The sequence below is a fragment of the Rutidosis leptorrhynchoides genome, chromosome 1 (assembly GCF_046630445.1).
Source record: "Rutidosis leptorrhynchoides isolate AG116_Rl617_1_P2 chromosome 1, CSIRO_AGI_Rlap_v1, whole genome shotgun sequence".
Classification (NCBI taxonomy): Eukaryota; Viridiplantae; Streptophyta; class Magnoliopsida; order Asterales; family Asteraceae; genus Rutidosis; species Rutidosis leptorrhynchoides.
This window is the reverse complement of record NC_092333.1, coordinates 46,306,524-46,327,839: the sequence shown is the minus strand read 5'-3', so window position 1 is coordinate 46,327,839 and position 21,316 is coordinate 46,306,524. Positions and strand designations below refer to the sequence as shown.

Sequence of the window (21,316 nt, the reverse complement as noted above, 5' to 3'; positions counted from 1 at the left end):
ATTTGGCTATTGGAAAATTGGCAACAAAAAACATAAACAAAAATTTTCAATCTTCTTTGTTATCGAAGAACTGGCAACAAAAATTTTAATATTACACATAGACGTTACTTTGTGATACCGTTTAGGAAAAACTACTTCCGTGTAGTCGTTTTCTTTTGACCGACCACAGTACCAATCATGTTTTTCTTTTGACGAAATTGACAAATCTATTACTAGTGGAGAATACAACAATCATTTTTGTGCAATGTCAAAAATCAAAACATCAACTCAGACTTCATGATCACTAATTACTAGGAGTAATTAGTAGTATTATAAACACACGATATCCTGGTCAAGACTTGGATTATAGTTGGGTTGCAATTGATATATCTATTTGGTAACAATAACAAACACCGAAGAACATCTAGCTTCATTATCCATGTCAAAAGGTTTTCTTAGAATACATTTTAGTCGCATAAGTAATCAAATTCCCACACGATCCCAGATCAAAACAAGGAATGCATGCACACAATGATCAAGGTCCCCTATCACTTTACAAAATGCCATCATCATCATCATATCTGATGTGTCATTCCAGATGGGATGGAGGTGGACTTTTGGGTCGGGGAGCAAAACTTGTGGCATATATATGACTACGATAACAATGCCACAAATGACTGAAAACAGTAAAAAGTACTACTAGTTATAAAAATAGATATAGACGACATATTGAACAACACAAGGGTTTGAAGACGGGAGTTTTGTAGGCACGTGCAATGGTCTAGGGGGTCTAAGATGGTGCAGATGGTTCGGGTTTGACCAGAGAATTTGGGTCGGGTTGATCGGGAGGGTAGATAAGTGAAGCAAGTGAAATGGGCATAATGCAGAGTGCTTTTGACTGAAGAAATTGCATAGCAGCTCCAACATCCTCTTCCATAAGCTTTGCTACTTCACGTTCTGTATCATCGTTTGACCAATTCTCCCATGCCGGCCGATTATATCCGTTTTCACTTCCATCCCCCTGCACATCATTTACTTAATTAGTATATGACATTTCTGACACATCTACTAGAGAGATATCTAGAGATGGCAATTTCGGCCCATTACAAAAAATTGGTGGGTCGTTTTAAATGCTGGTATGGTACAAATGGGTTACCTCAACAGATTGCAAGGGAACATCAGATACAAGTTGTGCCACTGCACCAGCTCCACCCAGCCTACTCATGCTAAGAACCTGTAAACTCAATCAGTGACTACATGTAGAAAATCATATGCATACATGAAAAACATAGCAATAAATGACCTAAAGGAAGATTATGTACAATAATGAGAAGACATGTTAAATCCAATAACAATTGAGCATCACTTTTATATCTTCTAATGGCAAAAAAACTCACACGTCTCGAATTAGTTAGATAGTATTTGGGATGTGTCTTTAGTGATTATGTGATAGTGTATAACCATCTTCAATTAATTAAGAGAACGTACACTAGAAAGTAGGGTTTGACCGAGAGCTTCTATTGTTACGAGTTGTAATAATATAAAAGTGATATTCGGATATTAGCATATCTTTGATTAATGTAAAACTAATGATAAATAATAAATAGAACAATAAAAATTGACATTTTTATGAATAAGTGAAAATGATTTCAACTTTGGAAATATAAGGTTAAAATAAGAGTCTATGAGGCAATTCTAATTATCATCAAACAAACAATTTTGATTGCATCTAGCATTAAACTACTTATTAGACATTTTGACCGTTATTAAATTACTAGAAACTGACAATTTGAATCTGTTTTTTAATTACATAATTAAAAACTGGTTACTATTAACCTCAGGTTGCAACAAAGCAATGAACAGTTCCAACAGACAAATCCAAACATCCTAATCCTGTTATACAAATTAGGATGCTGGATCATGTCATGATCACAGGTGATCTAAAAAAACTGCTTAAAGCACAATGCAACATGAATCCACATTAAAACTTCTTGATATCGTATTGGGATAATTAGATTTCTTAATCTTAATCAGAATAATATTATAAAGGTGAAGATAATACCACTAAGGAGTTGATAAAGTGCTAAACAAAAGGAAACTTGCTGTTAGAAATGATTTTATTACCTTGACTTGAAGTCGTAAGAACTTCACATAATCCAGAATTTCATCGAGCATTGCTGCCTTATCAGTCTGCACGAGAGATGCATTAACTATACAACAACTCAACATGAAAACTATGCCTGGCAAACGGGTCAGGTTTGGTCGGTTTGGGTAACGGGTCAAAATGGTTTTGGGTTTAATTGAGTCATAGGTCAAACGGGTCAATTTTTTAAATGGGTCCAAATGGGTTGGTTTGGGTAACGGGTCGAAACGGATCACAGGTCAATTGGGTCAAATGGGTTACATGCTTTTATTACATTTATTACATCATTTTAGTTATTATTGTTTTTTATATATACATAAGAAACATTAATATACATAATAAATGATATAACCATGAATTTCTGTTTTTGGCGGTTGAAACTTTTTATGTTCGACCCATTTGACCCATTCACAAAACCCATTAGACCTATTTATGTTTATTGATCTTCGAGTATTCATACCCATTAGACCTATTCCTTTATTTTTTGTATAGGACTCAATAAGTTGAAAGAGAAACTCATTTGTATCTTTTTTAAAGTTTTGATCTACTGTCAGGCCTAATTTTTCTCAAGACCCAATTGACCCAAACTTGAGAGTATGGGTCCCAATTGCAAGGTATAATGAAAACGTAGATCTCACTGGACACGACAAAACTGTGGGGTGATGTGTCATAATGATAACTTTAGGTAAGCTTCGGTACATGTTGGGTGGACCCAAAACACTAATTCTTCATTTATATAATTATATAATAACTTCTTAACGATAACAGCTCCAATGTTATCTCCAACTTTCTATAGACTAGAGAGTCCAACATGATTCACAAAAACTTTTTGGAGGTTTTTAACATACAAACATTTTCATTAAAGATAAACAAACATTATCCAACCAATTCATAACCACGTGATCGAATTGCCATCTCTAAATTACAAGCATAGCACAAAAAAAAAGGTCAGTTCAAACTTCACCTTGTTACAGCTGGGAACAAGTTCCTGCAAAGCCCTCATCCTTTCTGCAATTCTTTCTCGACGTAGCTGCATAATATATACATACAACGTCAAGATAATACGCAGATAATGAGTAACCATTATAATTATAATTTAAAAAAAAAAAAAAAACAGGTAGTTTATATAGCTAATCTGACCCGCTCAGCAATGCTATGAGGATCTGTGGCTTGTCCTCGTCGAGCTCGTACCCTAGGGCGTATAGTAGGTGGATGAGGAACAGTCACAGCTGTACTCGTAGTTGGCTGCCCTTGAAAAGCCTATTATAAATTATAAAAATTAATCAACGTATCAAAGATATGTATACAATGAAAGATAACCTTAAAACAAGAATATAAAAGCATAATAGTGTAGCGACTACAGGCCACTTCCGAACTAGAATTCCAAAAACACAGCCCATACATGGGGCCAATTTACTACTTTACATGGGTAAAGATCTGGCTCAGTAACATAACAACAGAAAAAGGAAACAAAATTTAATGCGTCACAATTTGGTTAGTGGAATTGTGAATTTGACACTAATACGTCCAATCTAAGGTAACTGTTAAGATATGATTCAATTTCATCAGCACGAGGCGAAATAACCCAAAATAAGACGGATAGAAACCTAATTAAGAAACAAGAACAACTGCTAATCTATTTCTTATAGTTGAAAAGTAGGTGACAGATGCTTAATCATTCATTTTGTTAACAGTATATGACGTATCATAGCAAAAGGTTTTATAATAATGCAGTGAATTAACAAAGAAATAAATACAGTTCAAAACTTATAAAAAAACCTTTTTCCAAGGTTTGCATGTGCATATAAAGCTTTCTATAAAGGCAAAACTTGCCTTTGACATGCAAAAGGATTTGGCCAATATTTAGGTTTAGTCAAATTAAATACTTGGTCCCATAAAATCGGATAAAATAGTATGGTCCTATACTCCTAAAATTACCCAATAAGTACGGTAACATGCACTGGTACCATGAACACATCTATAAACAACATGTATCAAAAGCTTTTGCATTGAATTAGGAAGTAGGAACCAACATATCATCTTCTAGATTATCAAAAAAGGGGAGCATTTAATCACTTACTCCTAACTCTATAATCAATTAGATCTTATCAAAAGCCAATATAGATGTAAACGTATTTATATATTCATATACCTGAGGAACAGTATGTAGCAAAGTGTGTGACTGCATATTTTCAAACGGAGGAAACAAACCACTCATGTTCATGTTCCCTCCTCTCTCCTGCACATCAACAATTCAATTTCAATCAAACACAAATTTAATTACACATTTCGCCCTTCAACAACTTCACAGTTCCACAATCACTCCCTCACAATTTCACATCTCCCATTTTCACTATCCAGTAATTAACAATAACAAATACACTGTTAAAACACCTAAAATAATAAAATCAACACTTTCATTTACTTAAAATTATGAAAATACAAGCTCAATAACTTAATTAGGGTTTAGAACAGCAACTTACACGCTGTTGAAGCTGTTGTTGAGCTGCAAACGTTCCGATTGTTTCACGGCCGTTATCTAAACTTAAACCTAACGGAAACACCGGTTGATTCTGCTGCTGCTGCTGTTGTTGCTGTTGTTGCTGTTGATGCTGTTGATGATGATGAACAGAAACCGTTTCTGAAACGTTGTATGAAGGAATCGCGAGAATTTGTTCGAGAAAATCGTCTCCGTAGTTTTCCGGCGGGTCAGTCGCCATGTCGGAGAACGTATCGCCGGCAAATCGTTGAATAAAAGTGTGTGAAAAGGTGCAAGTGTGAAGAAATGATGATGGTTAATTAAAGTGGTATGAAATGTAATTAAGGAGTGAAAGTAAGGGTAACTTGGGAATATGAAATAGCATGCGTGGTATTGGAATACACGCAGCTATGACAGCATCATTTTCTATCAAGAACACCACATTTCAGCCGTTTTTTTTCTTTTCTTTTTCCTCTTTTTTCAACTGAGGGTCCCACAACTTTAGATGAATTTTTTTTTTAAATTGTGTAGTAACTTAGGAGAATGATGTTCTTTAGGCCACTCCCTATCGTAATTAAACTATTCATCCTCTTAACATTTCACATCAACGCTACATCAACACCAATATCATATAACTAACTCATAACTAAACACTCCCTATCATGGCTCAAACAATACTCCTCTTAATATACAACGTACAAGCAATAAAGCATCAAATCCAACAATAAAAAGCCACTGGACCCACAATTCCTATAACTAACCAAAACTCTTCCATTAAATCCATGGTGAGTGCGGGTAACTAACGCGGGTAACTAAGCCGTGCCTATGGTTCATTACGGGTAACTACGGGTAATGAGAGGGTAACTATAGGTAATGGAACCATAGGGAGTGGTCTTAAAATGTTTATTTTTAATTAAAACTAGTGCTCGAGCTCTCGCTTCGCGGCGGGGGTTCGGTTTTCAATGTATTTTATTGCGTTTAGTTTGTAAAATCATTTTGTGGTTAACGATGATGTCGTTGAAGCGCAACTCGAGTCGAACTAAAAGGTATAACCCGTGAAAGATTTAAATGTTATTTTAAATTAACAATATATGTGCATCTCCGCGTTTCGCTATGGAATTGTCGACTTTTAAAAATTTAACGGAGAATTAACGTGTATGAAAAGTACCCCAAATATTTAGCGTTTTTTAAAAAGCGTCCGTTTTGCGTATAGCTAGTGACATTGTGTTCCTAAAATTATTTCGAGTTTAACGATGGTGGCGGAAAAATTTAACTCGTTGCGAGCGCAAAAATATGGCCCGTTGAATATTTGGGTGGAGTTTGTTTAAGATTTTTTATGAGAATGGGTATTTGACACTTTATCCCCCGGTTGGGGGTGTGGGTTTGATTTTTTGTATAAAGTGTGTGGGGTTTTGTTGTTCAATTTGGGAAGGGAAAAAACGCGAAAAGTCAAAAGTACCCATGGGTACTATTCATTTAGCCTATGTTTTTTAGATATATGTATAATATAATATAATATAATCTAGTATCTACTATGGGTGTGTTTGACACAACAGCTTATTGGCACTCGTGAAAGCTTATGAGAGCTTAAACTTATGATTTTAATAAGCTTCAAGACATAAGTTTTGTTTTGTAGACATAAAAAGTAGAGTTTATGAAATTCATAAGCTCTTAAAAAATAAGCTATTTGTAGTAGCTTATGAAAAAAAGTAGAGCTTATGAACTGAAAAATAAGCTCCAGCTAGTTTACTAAACACTTATAGAAAATAAGAAGCACCAGCTACCAACTTTAAAAATAAGCTCCAGCTCTAGTCCATAAGCTTCAGCTCCAGCTAGTTTCACCTGAACACACTTTATATCTGTAAAAAAAAAATCAGGCAAAATATTTTTTTAGACTATCTTCGATGGTGATGTTCAAAAATAGTGTGTTGGGGCTGGGTGGAGTGTTTCCCGTTGATGTGACAGACGTATTGATAAACTGTAAAATAATGAAGTGATTTATTGAGTGACGTGTTAAAATATAACTAGAAGATTATTGTTAAAGGGATAATAAAAAAAATATACCAGTCAAAATTGTTCATATATGTCTACGCGCCTCTTTTGTTCCTGTATTCCAAGCACAAACGCGGCACTACAGACGTGTTGGATGCTTGTTGAGCAAAAAATCATTCCAACACACGCGTTGGAGATGGTCTAATGTAGGTCTAAAGTAATTATTCACGTATGGTGAGTATAAAAGTATTTATACTTAAAATATGTTTAGATTTACCAAATATGATGTTAGTGTGATTAAAAGTATATCAAAACTTCAAATATTAGATTATCTTGAAATTTTGAAATTGTAATAGATATCTTTTGCTTAGACTGATAGCATCGGTGGAGCCATTAGGACGCTGTTGGCAGTTGTGATGACCCGAAAAATTTCGACTTATTTTCAATTCAAAAGTCTAAATGATTTAATATTTTCGACACGATAAGCAAGTTTAATGGTCTCAAAAAATAAAATTAAAAACATTTTATGCATATTCATTTACCATTTGACCATTCCCGACGATTTACGAACATCTGTTTATAAATAGATATGTATATAAAAATAATTATAATTATATATAATAATTTTAAATACATTAATAAACTATTATAAGATTTAGTTATTATGAAAAATAACTTAAAGATAATTAAAACATGTTATTAAAAACGTAATTATATAAATATAATGTATTTTTGAATGTAATTGTTAAATGATATTAAAACGCTAATCATTCGATTGTTATTTAAATAAGTTTAAATCAAACTTATGCGATTTTAAAAATAAACGTAGGTTCATAAATAGACTACGTAAATTTTAGACTGGTTAAAAATACCTTTACTATCTTATTTTAAATTTTAATACTCCGTACATTTTACTTGGGATTGAGCGCTAATAACAGGTCAACTTTTTATGATTGGTTTGACACAGTTAATGACCAAAATAAATATATGTATTTAATTTAAAAATATGAGATTTTTCTAAAGACTTTTAACCGCCACTGTTTAGCAACGGAGCATTATGTACCACTCCGTTAAATGATGTCGGTAATAAAAATCCAAGTGAGATGGCTGATATACTGTGTGCTATTTTAAATAAATTCTAAATGTTACTGTTTTTGTTTTATTTATAATCTAAGTTATATATATATATATATATATATATATATATATATATATATATATATATATATATATATATATATATATATATATATATATATATATATATATGATACATGCATATCACTACTAGAAAAATCATTTTTCCGGACAGGGGCTTTCCGGACGACAAAAGTCGTCCGCAAAAAGACACAATTCGACAAAATTTTCCGCTTTATCGTTCGCTTTTTCCTGAATGGTTTGACCAGATTTTCCCGGACGACCCAAATGTCGTCCGGGAAAAAAAATTCCACGAAATTCCACGAAAAAATGGCGGGCCAGTTTTCGTTTCCCTCCACGACCTTCCCAGACGACAAATCGTCCGGAAAAAGTCGTCCGGGAATGTTTTTTTACAAAAAGCTGAACCAGGTTCAAAAACAACCTAATCTCACTCTATCAAAAATAAATTACTCCCAAATCTAAGAAACTTCCGGCGTTTTTGAGCATTTTCGAGCAATTGATAGCTATTACACACCAAATCCAACCTAATCTTACTCCTAAAACACTAACAAAGGTATGTTCTTGATTTATTTTTAAAAAATTAAAGTTTGGTGCTTTGAGTTATATCTATGAAATCCAAATTTTTTGGAGTATATTTTGAAGATTGTTGTGTGTGATTATGTTTAGGCTCATGAATTTCATGCTTAGTTTGTTAATTTGCACATGTATGTCAAAATTATGGGGTTAATTTCATGTTTAGTTATGTATGTTGAAAATTAATATTTTCTTAATTAATATAAACTGAAAATTAAGTTATGTTTAGTTATGCATGTTGATTATGTTTAGTTATGTATTTTTTTAATTAGAAAATTAAGTATATATTTAGTTAGTAAATTGATGGGTTTTGTGATGAAAGTTGTATGTTTAGTTAGTAAATTAGAAAATTAAGTATATATTTAGTTAGTAATAGTTGTATGTTTATGTTTATGCTTATTGTTTTATGAACATTGTATAAATATAAGTATAAGTATAAGTCTAAGTATAAGTATAAATGTTATTGTTTATGTTTATGTTTATGCTTATTGTTTTATGAACATTGTATAAGTATAAGTATAAGTATAAGTGTAAATGTTATTGTTTATGTTTCTGTTTATGTTTATGCTTATTGTTTTATGAACATTGTTAGGTTTAGTGGTTAATTTCGGAATAGTTGTACCTTAGGTTCGAAATTAATCAATCCTATAGAATACCCATCAAAGGTTAATTTATTAGAAATTAACTTTGGAAGGTCCCCTTTTTGGGACTGCTTTCTGTGTGTTTTGTCTCTTTTAGGATGTGGATGCGTATAACTTATTTACTAATTACAAAAATTTTGGTACACATTTTCCCTTTACTCCTACAAATATGCGTTTAATACGACATATTTGGGGAGTTTAGGGGAAATGCTGCCGAATTTTTGCTAACTATTAAATTAGTTGTGCGCATCCATAGTTGAGACAAAACATTCAGAAAATGGGTTAGGTTGCCTTCCATAGTTGGACCACCCGACTTTGTTTAACCTTGTAGAAAGAAATGAAGCGATTGCTAAATGAACAACCGGGAAGAGACGAGACCGATATCATGGATGAAGTTTTGGGTGAGCGAACCGGACACCAACGCGGAGTGGGGCCAAAGTTACCAAAGTCAGCAAGTAATTCCGCATCTTCATCTTCTACCGGTCGGAGCCACCAACCACCAATGGAACCATACTACACGGCAAGTCAAATTGAACAAATCTTTCGTTTTAATAATCTTCAAGTCCCTCCCGATATTCAACCAAATTTTGGGTATCCTACTGGTACTTCCAATTCCAATACTCCGCGCTCGAGCCGTAACAATGATGATGATTTATATGACGATCCATTTGCCGGTTTGTAATTTGTTTGGTGTGTTTGAAGACAAGTATGCTTTTGTTGGGTGTTTTTCCGGTTGTTACAAGACAATTATGTTAAGTTTAGTTGATTTGTAAACGATATTGTAGTTTTTCCGGATTTTAAAATGTTTGGATAATTATTTTAATGTTATTGTGGTATTTTGTGAAAGTATAATCTTATTTATGTAGCAGGTTTGGATATTTGAAATGTGCCGTATCGAATACGGCTGGAAAAGCAGAAACGAATTGGTCCCGAAACAGCAGGAGGCTTTCCGGACGATTTGTCGTCCAGGAAGAGTCGTCCGGGATTTTTTTTTCTTCCTTTTTCTGTTATTAATAAATAATTAATAATAAATAATTAGTATTATTTTAATATTATTTCTTTTGGGACGATTTGTCGTCCCGAAGTGTCGTCCGAAAAAAGCGTCCACGAAGTCAAGCGTTGGAAGTCAATGTGGGCCCCATCCCCCGTCGGGGAAGGAAAAAATGCCGTCCGGAAAAACATTTCGGGACGAACTTTTCGGGACGACTAATCCCGGACGATGTGTCGTCCGGGAAGACTTTCTGGGACGAAAAATCGTCCCGAAGAGTCGTCCGGGAAAAGTTGTTTTCCTGTAGTGTATATTGATAACCACAACCCACCATCATCGAACCACCCTACCACCACCATCACACGTCTCTGCTATAACCCAAAAACCACCATCACCAGACCCACCTTCATCAAACAATAGAAAACCACCTTTGGCTACTTCCTAGTCGACTAAAACCACCACCAAGGACCACCCAAACCATCACAACCATAACCGATCACCATCATCATCGTATTGCTACTGCTACTACTTTTTATTATCCGGAAGCATGTTACTGCAGCTGCTTCTGTTCTGTTTCTGTCGACGCAAACAACCACACATCACCACCTTATCACTATCCTGGAAACACAGCTACTGCTACTGGATTGTTGTTGTCGAAACCCACAACCGAATACCTTTCTTGTTTGAGACCATCACCATCGATTACCAACATCACACAAACCACAATCAAACCCATCATTATCATCATCATCAAACGCTATGGTTGCTGCTGTCTTTACAGCCGTAAACCACCAAAACAACCACCACTCCATCGCCACCATTGAAACTGCTGCTATGTTTCTGTCTCGAACAAAACTGCTACTGCTGCTCGTATGCTGCTGCTAACTGATTACGTTTACTTCTATTTTTCCTGTTTGGTCGACACCCAAACGCAACCCAAACAAGTATATGATGCTACGCTTACTGTTTTCTGTTTTGAACTGCTGCTGCAGTTCTGTTTTTCTGTTTCCATTTCTGCTAAAATAACGATGATGATGATGATTAAAAATGATGATACGTGATGATGAAGAACGATAGGATGATGATGATGATATGAGACGATGATGACGAAGAAGGTGATGGTGATGATGATGAAACACGTTGATGATGATGATAATGATGATATGATATCAATGATGATGAAAACACGATGATGATACATGAAATAACGATGATGATGATCATGATGATACGTGATGGTGATGCATGATGATGATGACGAGTCGATGATGATAAGATGATGATATAGGATGATGATGATGATGACACAAGGATGATGATGATGAAATGATGATCATGATTCAATGGTATTATTATTATTATTATTATTATTATTATTATTATTATTATTATTATTATTATTATTATTATTATTATTATTATTATTATTATTATTATTATTATTATAATAATAAACTTAAAAGTTTTAAAACTTACAAAAAATTAGTGGGAAGCCTAGAGACAATCTGGGCCCCCACACCTCTAGCAATAGCAAAACCTATCCTAGTAAAAATATGAGCAGCAGCACCGGCAACAATATCTTGCGCCATCGAACTCTTCTGAACCCGCTTTAGCAAAGAAACAGCCTCCTTCTCTAATTCCCCAAGGGAAGAAAATGAGAAAGGAATGAAACCATAACCAATCGCCAGACAACTAGATTCGTACTTGACCCGCTTCGACGAGCCGCATTAATCACAGCACGTCCAGGGACAAAGTCAGAAAGCCCAGACTGTGTCAAAGGAGAAGACCCTGTCAAGTCAACACAAACATCGCGACCACAATCCCAGGAATAAAGTAACACATCTGCAGGTCTGAGGGCCATGTCGTTCCCTCCAGACAACCCAATGTCAACCTCCTTTCTCGCTGAAATCCCAGATCGATAACAAACATCAACAAGGGAATCCCGGACAATATTATGTCGATGCTTAATACCCACCATACCAGCACAAGACACCGCGTGATCCCCGAAAATACCCCCAGTAAAAACCCTTGAACAGGCAGAGCATGCCGTCGAGATAGAGAACAATGGAACACCTAACCGGTAGCACAACACACATCGGTAAGTCTTTGCGTTCATCGTCTGACCCAACCCCAAAATAGGGACTGCCCTTAGCCAAGCAGAGGTGTGATCACTCTGCTGTGATTTCCATAAGGCTGATTGTCGGGGAGATAACGAAAAAGTGGATTCTGCAGAAGCGGTAACCTTTGTGAAATAAACATCTGCCAATTTCTTCATGAGTATTGGGGCAGCGACCTCACTCGGATTACCTAAAATATCAAACCCAACCGTTTTATTAAACAGACCCATTGCATCTTCAAAAGTACGACCAAGACCATCAACACCCGCATGATGTAGGAGCTTGGTCTGCAATCCAGCAGACTGTAATCGAGAAGCCAGAAAAGCATAATGATGAACATCTCCCGCAGAATAAACACCAAGCCCTCCAAATGCAAATGGCAAGGTGGCAAGCCGCCACTGCCAATCACCAAACCCAGGCCCTGAAGCAGTAACAATACGCTCCAAGGAAGATCGAAGGGCTCCATCGAAAGCGCGTTGAGCCGCCTCAAATATACTAGTTATTATAATTATTATTATTATTATTATCATTATTATTATAATTATAATAATAATAATTATTATTTTTATTAAAATTATTATTATTATTATAGTTATTATTATTATTATTATTATCATTATTATTATTATTATTATTATTATTACTAATGCAATTATCATCATTATTATTATGATTAGTATTATTATTAATATTAATATTAATTATTAACATTAATATAATGAAATATTATTATTATTATTATTACTTTTATTAACATTAACATTAATTTTATTTTGTTAGATACTGTTTTATTGTTATATAATATAGTTATTTCATTACAATGTTGATAACAAAATGTAAATCTAACGGTAAATGAACTTATAATAGTAAACATGTAAGATATACTAATATTTATGTATTTGTATATTTATTTCGGGTTGTAATAGATATATTCATGGATGAAACTTTCTATCAATGTCCAGATCCATATCCATTTATGTTCATCCATATCCGTATCCGTATCCATTTAGGTCCATCCATATCCATCTCGAAGCGTGTGTATATCCACTGGATCAGGTGACCATTGCCATGTCTGATAAGATAAGAGGGAAGTGTTGATATGACGTTGATGTAACACAATGTGATTATGAAGACATATGTCGCAATCTTGTGTATAATCTACCAATGAAAAAACCACAAATGCTATTAGATGTTAATTAATTTGAAATTTGTTTGTATAACTTGATTTCAGTTTCCATAATGTTGTGATATGGTGCTAAAAGGATAATCACACGTTAGCATTTTTATTCCTTTACGTAAATTTTCCGCACATCATGTTCGAAGTTTCAACATGACACTATGAATGTATAAAGTTACATGAATCATTATTTGATAAAGGTGATAACTTATTAACACAGCCATATAAGAAAAAGACTATCACATAAGAAGAATGAACTATATCCAATTAAGTGTGTTCGGATTTAAAGTACCTTTACAAGGTTAACCCATTCGAAACTCGTTATTACGTCATCCTCTTAGAGGAATGTCCATGGACAATGGGAGTCGTTGTAACTTTGTTCTCATAACCATGAGTTCCATGGATACACTCTAGTTATTAGCTAATTATTCATTTGGGGCTCCAAAATTTATTTTCGTTATTACTCCCTCCGTCTCAAAAAAAAACTGCCCACATTTCTATTTCGTTTGTCTCAAAATTATTGTCTCTTTCTCTAAATAACCATTAAATATCCTTAAATTTCCAATTATGTCCCTTTTAATTTTAGAAATTAAACTTTAAATATATCAATTAATTTATTAGTTATTCTTTATAACTGAAATAAATAAAGGGCAAATCTAACAATATTACTATATCTTAAATTTAACAAGAAGTCAAACTAAACTGTTTTTTTGGGACGGAAGGAGTATTACTTTTATTATTATTTATAGCAAGTATAGATGTATAGTACAATATCATCATTAATGTTAATTGATCTCGGGGAGATCTCGGGTTTGTGTTTCATAGTGTCGTTATTTGTTTTTTGTTATCCCCATTTTGTTTTGATTATTGGTTCAGTATTCTCAAGATGAGGTTCTGTATAGATACTTTGTATGTTCGCCGGTTTCTAGTTACAAGTCTCATCGGAGTTCTCTCTATTGTATCTTTTGTTGAAGACGTTTTCTATTCAAAAACGTTTTCCGTATTTATATAAATCTTCGTTATTTTGGCACAAAAAAAAAACGGTAATAATGATTAATGAATAATTAAAGTAAGTTTAATTTGGTAAGTAACGGATAAGTTACCACATAAAGTGATTTTTGATGTAATAGTTGCCCACGCAATCTAAGTATCTAGCTAGTGTATTCTCGTAAGACATCTCACTTATAACAGTGTGATTCTAGAAACAGTTCCAATCAATCGTATTTTAACTTGTTAGCCAACAACAAATACTTTTTAAGTGTGTAATAATGAAATTCATTCTATTATTATTATTTTGCAAAACATCTTTTTAACTATTATTATCCAAATTCCAAAGTGTTCATCGCAAGGATGAAAGCCGAACAAGGATAAAACAAGGGCTTCCATACACAAACACAACACCACATCAAAGCTAAACATACCATATGGACAACAAACGAAAACAACACACCACCACAACAGACTAAACAAGGCAAACAATAAAAGCCATCGACCCACAATCGTAGTATTTAAAACCAAATGCAACTCAGAAGAATATTTTAAACTTCGAAAATTCCAACAACCCAAAAGAACAAAAAAGTATGAATCTCGAATCTAATCCAACCAGGGTATAACATAAACAGAAAAACTGAACAGCTACAACCTCAACCAGATAACTTGCAATCATAAAAGTTGTGTTCATCTAAAATACAAGCTCATGCGGTTTCATCCCTGCCTTTAGTGAAAATCTGGCGCCCAAATAACTCTTCAGATCATGAACAGCTTCAATAGATTTGATCAACGCTGCATCAATGGCTTTCTGATCATCTTTCTTGTCCTGTGGCAACTGGTTCTTCTCCTGCATTAATCCCAAGTTCAAAAACTAATCGATTAAAACATATTTTAGATATTTAAAGTCAAGTGTTTCAGTTTGATATGTTGCTGATTTTTATCAATTAATAGTAAAAGTCTTGCAATTAACATTGAGATGTCAAAATATTAATTGGAAAACAGCAAACCTCCTTTTCGGCTTCAAAAAACTCTCCTTCGCCCTTCTTTTTCTTTTTCTCGACTTGCTTGGAGAAATATTTGTCGTCAAACTTCTCCACGCTTACCTCAGCAACGTCAACCTTGGTTGAGGTGGCAATCACATATGATTGGTTCACCCTTCTTAGAGGAACACCATTAATCTTGAACGGACCTGCCAAACAAGGCTTTGTTTAAGAACATATAATGATATATCTATATGATAAACCCAACATTATAAGTAATGTGTTTGATCGGTACAGATAAAACAAGAAAATAAATTTTATAGGTTTTGAAGTTCATGTTTTGGCTTAAAGAATTAGAAAGGGGTATATGTCACAAAAACAATCACATAGCTTATAAAACCTAAAGTATTGGAGCAAAAAATCATCCTTAATAAACAACTTACTTATTATACAACCACTGTAAGAGCTTTAACAAATAATAAAAACTAACAAGTATTGTCAAATGACCCTCATGAAGAATAACCCTCGTATAACAAGAAAATACACTATAAACATACATATATGATATATATTTACATTATTAAACAAAAGTCATTAAAGATCTTCGCTAACTATACATAGATATTATATCGGAACGGATCCCACATTTGACTTCTTTATATCAAGAGTTCAAATTACTTAACTAAAGAACTATCAATAATGAGCCTGAAACATATTCGTGATCATTCAGCTTCTACAAACAAAGTGTGCTGCCTTATTTGTACTTTTGATCAGATTAAAACAAACAAATAAATTAATTTAAAAAAAGAGAGAAAAAATTGCAATAACAATGTGCTACTTGATCACAGAGCATAAAACATACTCCGTATCACATTACCACTATTATTAAGATAACACATTACTACTATTAACAAGCCCATTTAAACCTTTTATTTATTTATATAAACTTATACTAGAAAAGCTATTACAAGGCTACAATGTCAGAATACTACATACAAACAAAACAATATCTCTTGAACTTAAAAAATCAAAACTATATCATCATATTCATATAAATCTAAGATAATAAAAAGAATAACATCAATTTATACAAGAATAAATAAATATATACAAATAAAAAAGCTCACCAGTAACAAGAAGCAATCCAGAAGTAAGCTGCTTCAAAAATACAACTCTTTTCCCCTTAAACCTTCCAGCCAATATGATCAGCACAGTTCCAGGTGTAATACTAGCCCTGAAACACAGCAAAACGACACCGTCTGAACACAACCCAATAAATAAAACTTCAGAAAAAAAAAACATTTCAACATAACTCATCAATCAAACCTGAGCTTAGTGGGCTTAGCTTTGCGCTTATTAACAAGTGGCTTCTTAACATCATCAGCCGGATAAAACTTAGGAGGTTTGACGGCGGCCGGAGCTTCGGCCGGTTTCTTATCGTGGCGGGGGAAAACGCCGCCGTTTTTGGCCTTGATTGCCCATAAACCTCTCTTGTGGTACATTTTAGAGCGAGAGAATTTACCTATACCTCTGATGAGATCTGGGTTTCGTGAACCGTGTGGAGTTTTTTGTTTTGGCGCCATTGATTGAAGGTGATATTGCTCCGGCAGCGGCGGTTGTGGTGGTGATGAGATGAAAAATAAGGGTTTTGACGAAAATTGTGTGTATGACAGATTTGATATGAAGACCTAGCGATATTGGGCTTTTTGTTTGGTTTGGAAGCAATATTGGGCTTTTTGTTGGGCTTTTAACTTCTATGCCTTGTAATTGCATTGCATCTTTAAAAATAAAAATAAAAGAGAATGATCAAAATCGAAATGTAGCGTATAATCAAACAGCCAAAGGCTATAACTGCATAACAAGTCATCAATTTAGTTTATTTATTTAACAAGACCTAAGAAACTAAACATAATTATAGATTTTATACATTATGAAATAGTAATTGTGACTTAAAAGTTTCAAAAAAAGTAAAAACACTAATAGATTACAAAATTGCTTTTAAGTGAATAAATCTAGTCTTAGATTTAAATATTTAATACACAATAAATTGTTGAAGTATGTATTTAGTTACTCGTAGTAACAAAATCATAGTTATAGTTATTAGTGGACCTATTTTTTTCATTTATCTTCATATCTTGTTATCATTACTAGCCTTTGAGAGCCCGTGCGTTGCACGGCGACTCTTAATCATACAAACTGAAAACGTACATGTTATATCAATTGAATTGATATGTACAAACTGAAAACGTACATATCAGTTGACGGGTCAAATTAATAGAATCTTAAATGTTAAAGCTTAATTAAAGTGTATTGTTAAAGCTTCAAACTTCCAAAACATAGGTATTGACTCGTTGTTGAAAAAGACAACAACAACAACAATACCCAATACCACATGAGTGGTGTATGGGGGAGGTGAAATGTTGTATTGTTAAAGCTTCAAACTTCGAAAACATAGGTATTGACTCGTTGTTGAAAAAGAGTTGATACTTAAACATCAGATGCATAAAAAAAACCTCTGAACACACAAAATCTTCCTTATTAACTCCTTTTTCTCCCAGGTAATTGCTTTGCAATAAGCCAATAAGTGACCATTTGTTACAGTCATGTTTTTCAACCAACTCTTTTTTATGGTCATCCTCCTGAGTTGGAAATAAATATAAATATGATTATGAATATTATTACATACAGACAAAGACACCAAATCAAACGTTTAAAAAATAGAATTGTAATGATACCTCTTTGGTCCAAGGTGCTTGAACATTAGATAGTCCCGGAACAGATAAAGGTTCACATAAAAGAAATAACATCAACATAAGATGAAAACTACAAAATTGTGTAGCCTAAAAAGGGAAAACCTCCTTAGAAAGAGTTAAAAATGTAATATAAGAATTAAAGTGATAATAACATGAATTCAAACTAACCTATTTTTTTTTTTTCCAGTTCCTCCCATTGTACATTTTCACCACATCAACTAAAATAGTGTCATGCAACACAAAATATCATAAACATTAGCATAATGACTATACAGATACAGAAATTTGTATAAAGTAGCTTGTAGCTATGAACTTTAAAAGAGCATGTTTATAAGTTTATATTATAACCAGATGTTTCGCACACGTCATTAGTGGTTGAAAATAATATCGCCTTTACACTAAGAAACATACCATATAGCCTTTTGTTTATAGTTTTGACATCTCATATAAAATCGCCTACCTTGTGTCGGGAGAGATCGCTACATGTTATATTAGCCCGGTGAACTATGGACAAGCAGTGAATCAATATGGTGTTATTTTCCAATACGATTTTTATGATGGTTATGGTAGGGACTGATGGAAACCAACAACATCCGCATAGAAAAATGATTTAAAGTATGGTGAAAGAACTTAAACGTCTCATATCAAAATGTTACCTCACAGTAAGTATATGCTCTATCATATTGAGTAAATCCACTCAAGACATACCTGCTTTTCATTCTGTGATTGTGATATTCCTGTAGGGGTTATATCACTAATCCGAGTAGCTCTTACATCAAAAGATCCAAACAAATCTTTATTCTTTTCAATTACCTAATAACTGAAAAAAATGATAACAAATGTATAATCATCATCATCAATAGATCCAAACCTCAAATGGGTGCATCAAACAATCAGTTGTATATGAGACATGGCTGAAAGGTTTCCCTAACTCTTTGAGAGCCAACTTGTTCGTCATACATCTAAACATACATTTATAGGTTTGAGCAACGAAACCAAAACCTTATCTTGTACACCAAGGACAAAAGAGCTTTATGATGCAATCTGACCTGTTACCCAAACAACCCAACCTGTTAATTTGACACACTATTAGAAAATGCATTCTCTTGAGTGTAGATTTCAAAAGCTCCAAGGACAAAAGTAAAACACCTGGAGTCTAGAGGCTCAGCACACAAAGACTGGTTAGACATAGATTAATCAAATGACTTATCAACTAAGTAATTTGGCCCATTACGCTACCCACCTTACCCGACTAATAATGTAATCTGACCCATTACGGATATTTTCACAATTCAGTTATAATGAATACAAGGTGTAAAAAATAATTAGAACTTATTAGTTGATAGATGAAGAATTGTAAGAAATAAGTAATGATACCTCATTTAGATGAACATGCCAAAAGTGCTCCATAGTCAAACCAACATTTCAACGTTTTTAATCCAAAAGAACTCCTCTAACTGACATCACCAAACAAAAATACAGTGTACGTATTTAAAACTTGAATACATGAACTCCGACATTTCAACGTTGGATACATATATAAAATTAAAACATGTAAAGATTCATACACCTTGAAAGTATATAACCTTCTATTTACACAGAAGTTGGTTCATTTGGGCTACTTTGTCCATCTTTTGGATTTGTTAATTCATATGAGGTCAAATAACATAATCAAACAGGTCCCAATGATCAGTTAAAATTAAAGAGTTACCCGCATCTGGATCTGCTCACGGTTGACCAAGAGCGAATAAGCACCGAGATAATTAACAGCTTTTTATTTTTTATACGCTTTAGTACTAATTAGAATAACCTTAACAATGTGCGCTTTGTGATCCAATATCCAAGTATTTCCATCATCTGAGTATTTCAAAAATGCAGTTCGTTAATACGTACATAAAACACTATACGTAATCGCAAACAGGTAAGAGAATAAAAAAAACGAAAAAATGAACACCATATATATATTTCATTCAAACGTAACGCTAACTTCATAGGATGAAGTCGTACTCACTTGAATTGTAGGTACCCAAAAAATGAACACCAAGGTTACTATAGTCAAACTTGAGTTCATGTACCACCTGATTCTTTTTATGTCTTAATCCTTGTCTAACCTTCTTCACCTGAATAACGAACAGTAATTGTCATATTAACTTCTAAATCCTAAACACGTACAGTTTCACAACAACTATATATCTGGGAGAATTGAATAAAAGAAAATAAAATATACAATTTCAAAAACTCTCATTCAGCATTAAAACACATCAGATACACCATAGGATGATAAACCTGTTCCAAGTGAAGTAAAACTCTGAGTATGCATTTCTATCTCATGTTAAACATTACCTCTTATCTTGAATAAACATAAACAAAAAACATGTATTCACACAATGTTGGTGAACATTAAACAAAATAAATAAGTAAAACAATAAATAAATAGTACCAGATTAGATATTATAAAAGGTTTAGAATTATAAACAAACCTGGAACCTCCTGTCTTCAATAAAAAAAATTGTCCCCAAACGCACCGGATACTTTCCAATAAAGGGCTTCGTCAAAATCATAAAATTTATCGATCTGAAAATTCATTTATTTGGTGAATAACACTATTAGGTGAATAACATGATTCAGTTCTGGATAAGTTACCTTAGATTTTTTTTCGCTGATTTCTTCAACAGTGCTGGCCATGATTAAAATTAATTGCTTCAAAGCTTATTTAATCGACTGAACCGCGAATTTTCGCACAAAACTTCAGTCGATTTTAACGAATCAACCAGAAACCCTAATTTTGAGCTATCACCTATCAATTACTGCTGTGAGAATGGCGAAGAAGGTAGGTTGTTATATTAATATATAAAATTTGTATGGTTATCTAGAGAAAAACGTTGTGAATTCATTGGTGATAGTAGAGTCGCCTAATACGGCGGTATGAACGCATAATCGATGATGAAAAGGGTATGGGGGTTTTCACTTTTGAAGAGAGAGAGAGCAATGGACAGTTTTTGCAGGTTGACGGCGTTTTTTTAATTTTTTTATTTTTATAATAAGGCGAAATAATCATGATTAAGTGGTTGATTAACACGTAATTAGCAAGAGTCATTAGGAGAGTGGCACGTCAGCATTGACTTTACGCTTTGTAAAGTGTAGAGAAGAGATGAGCCAAGCTAGTCGAGCATGATAGCTAAAAATTTGATGACTCAAGCTTTAACGAACTCGAGCTTGAACATAGATCGTTCAGTAAACGATTTCGAGCTCTAGCTACTTATACCGAATCAGAACAAACTCGTGAACTTAAACGAACTCGGTCTTAATATATTAAGATGAAAGCGAGCTGAGCTCAAACTCTCTA

The 21,316-nt window shown here is 33.6% G+C and overlaps 3 protein-coding genes across 8 annotated transcripts; all 3 read right to left on the bottom strand.

Annotated features, from left to right (window-relative positions):
- Positions 1-388: 388 nt before the first annotated feature.
- On the bottom strand, positions 389-4,913 carry LOC139859499 (transcription factor UNE12-like). The gene is made up of 7 exons (XM_071848284.1): positions 4,606-4,913; positions 4,275-4,361; positions 3,263-3,382; positions 3,087-3,152; positions 2,104-2,169; positions 1,136-1,213; positions 389-1,000 (listed from the first exon to the last, which is right to left on the bottom strand). Exons 1-7 carry the CDS (start codon positions 4,840-4,842, stop codon positions 770-772), a joined length of 885 nt encoding a protein of 294 aa, XP_071704385.1. The 5' UTR covers positions 4,843-4,913; the 3' UTR covers positions 389-769.
- A 9,813-nt stretch (positions 4,914-14,726) lies between these two features.
- Positions 14,727-17,074, bottom strand: LOC139886430 (large ribosomal subunit protein eL6-like). Its single transcript, XM_071870251.1, has 4 exons — positions 16,544-17,074; positions 16,345-16,451; positions 15,245-15,426; positions 14,727-15,084 (listed from the first exon to the last, which is right to left on the bottom strand). Exons 1-4 carry the CDS (start codon positions 16,798-16,800, stop codon positions 14,929-14,931), a joined length of 702 nt encoding a protein of 233 aa, XP_071726352.1. The 5' UTR covers positions 16,801-17,074; the 3' UTR covers positions 14,727-14,928.
- Positions 17,075-17,450: 376 nt separating this feature from the next.
- LOC139886431 (uncharacterized) lies at positions 17,451-20,965 on the bottom strand. 6 transcript variants are annotated; one of them, XR_011772447.1, is made up of 8 exons: positions 20,614-20,965; positions 20,451-20,516; positions 19,982-20,090; positions 19,781-19,827; positions 19,557-19,693; positions 19,348-19,427; positions 17,953-19,040; positions 17,451-17,856 (listed from the first exon to the last, which is right to left on the bottom strand). XR_011772447.1 is itself a non-coding variant. In XM_071870253.1 (6 exons), exons 1-5 carry the CDS (start codon positions 20,653-20,655, stop codon positions 19,383-19,385), a joined length of 309 nt encoding a protein of 102 aa, XP_071726354.1. In that variant the 5' UTR covers positions 20,656-20,965; the 3' UTR covers positions 17,451-19,040; positions 19,348-19,382. The 6 variants fall into 6 exon arrangements, 1 of the variants encoding a protein (XP_071726354.1); XR_011772448.1 differs by lacking the exon at positions 19,557-19,693 and having other exon boundaries at positions 20,451-20,544; XR_011772446.1 differs by having other exon boundaries at positions 19,348-19,693.
- Between the last annotated feature and the right edge of the window lie 351 nt (positions 20,966-21,316).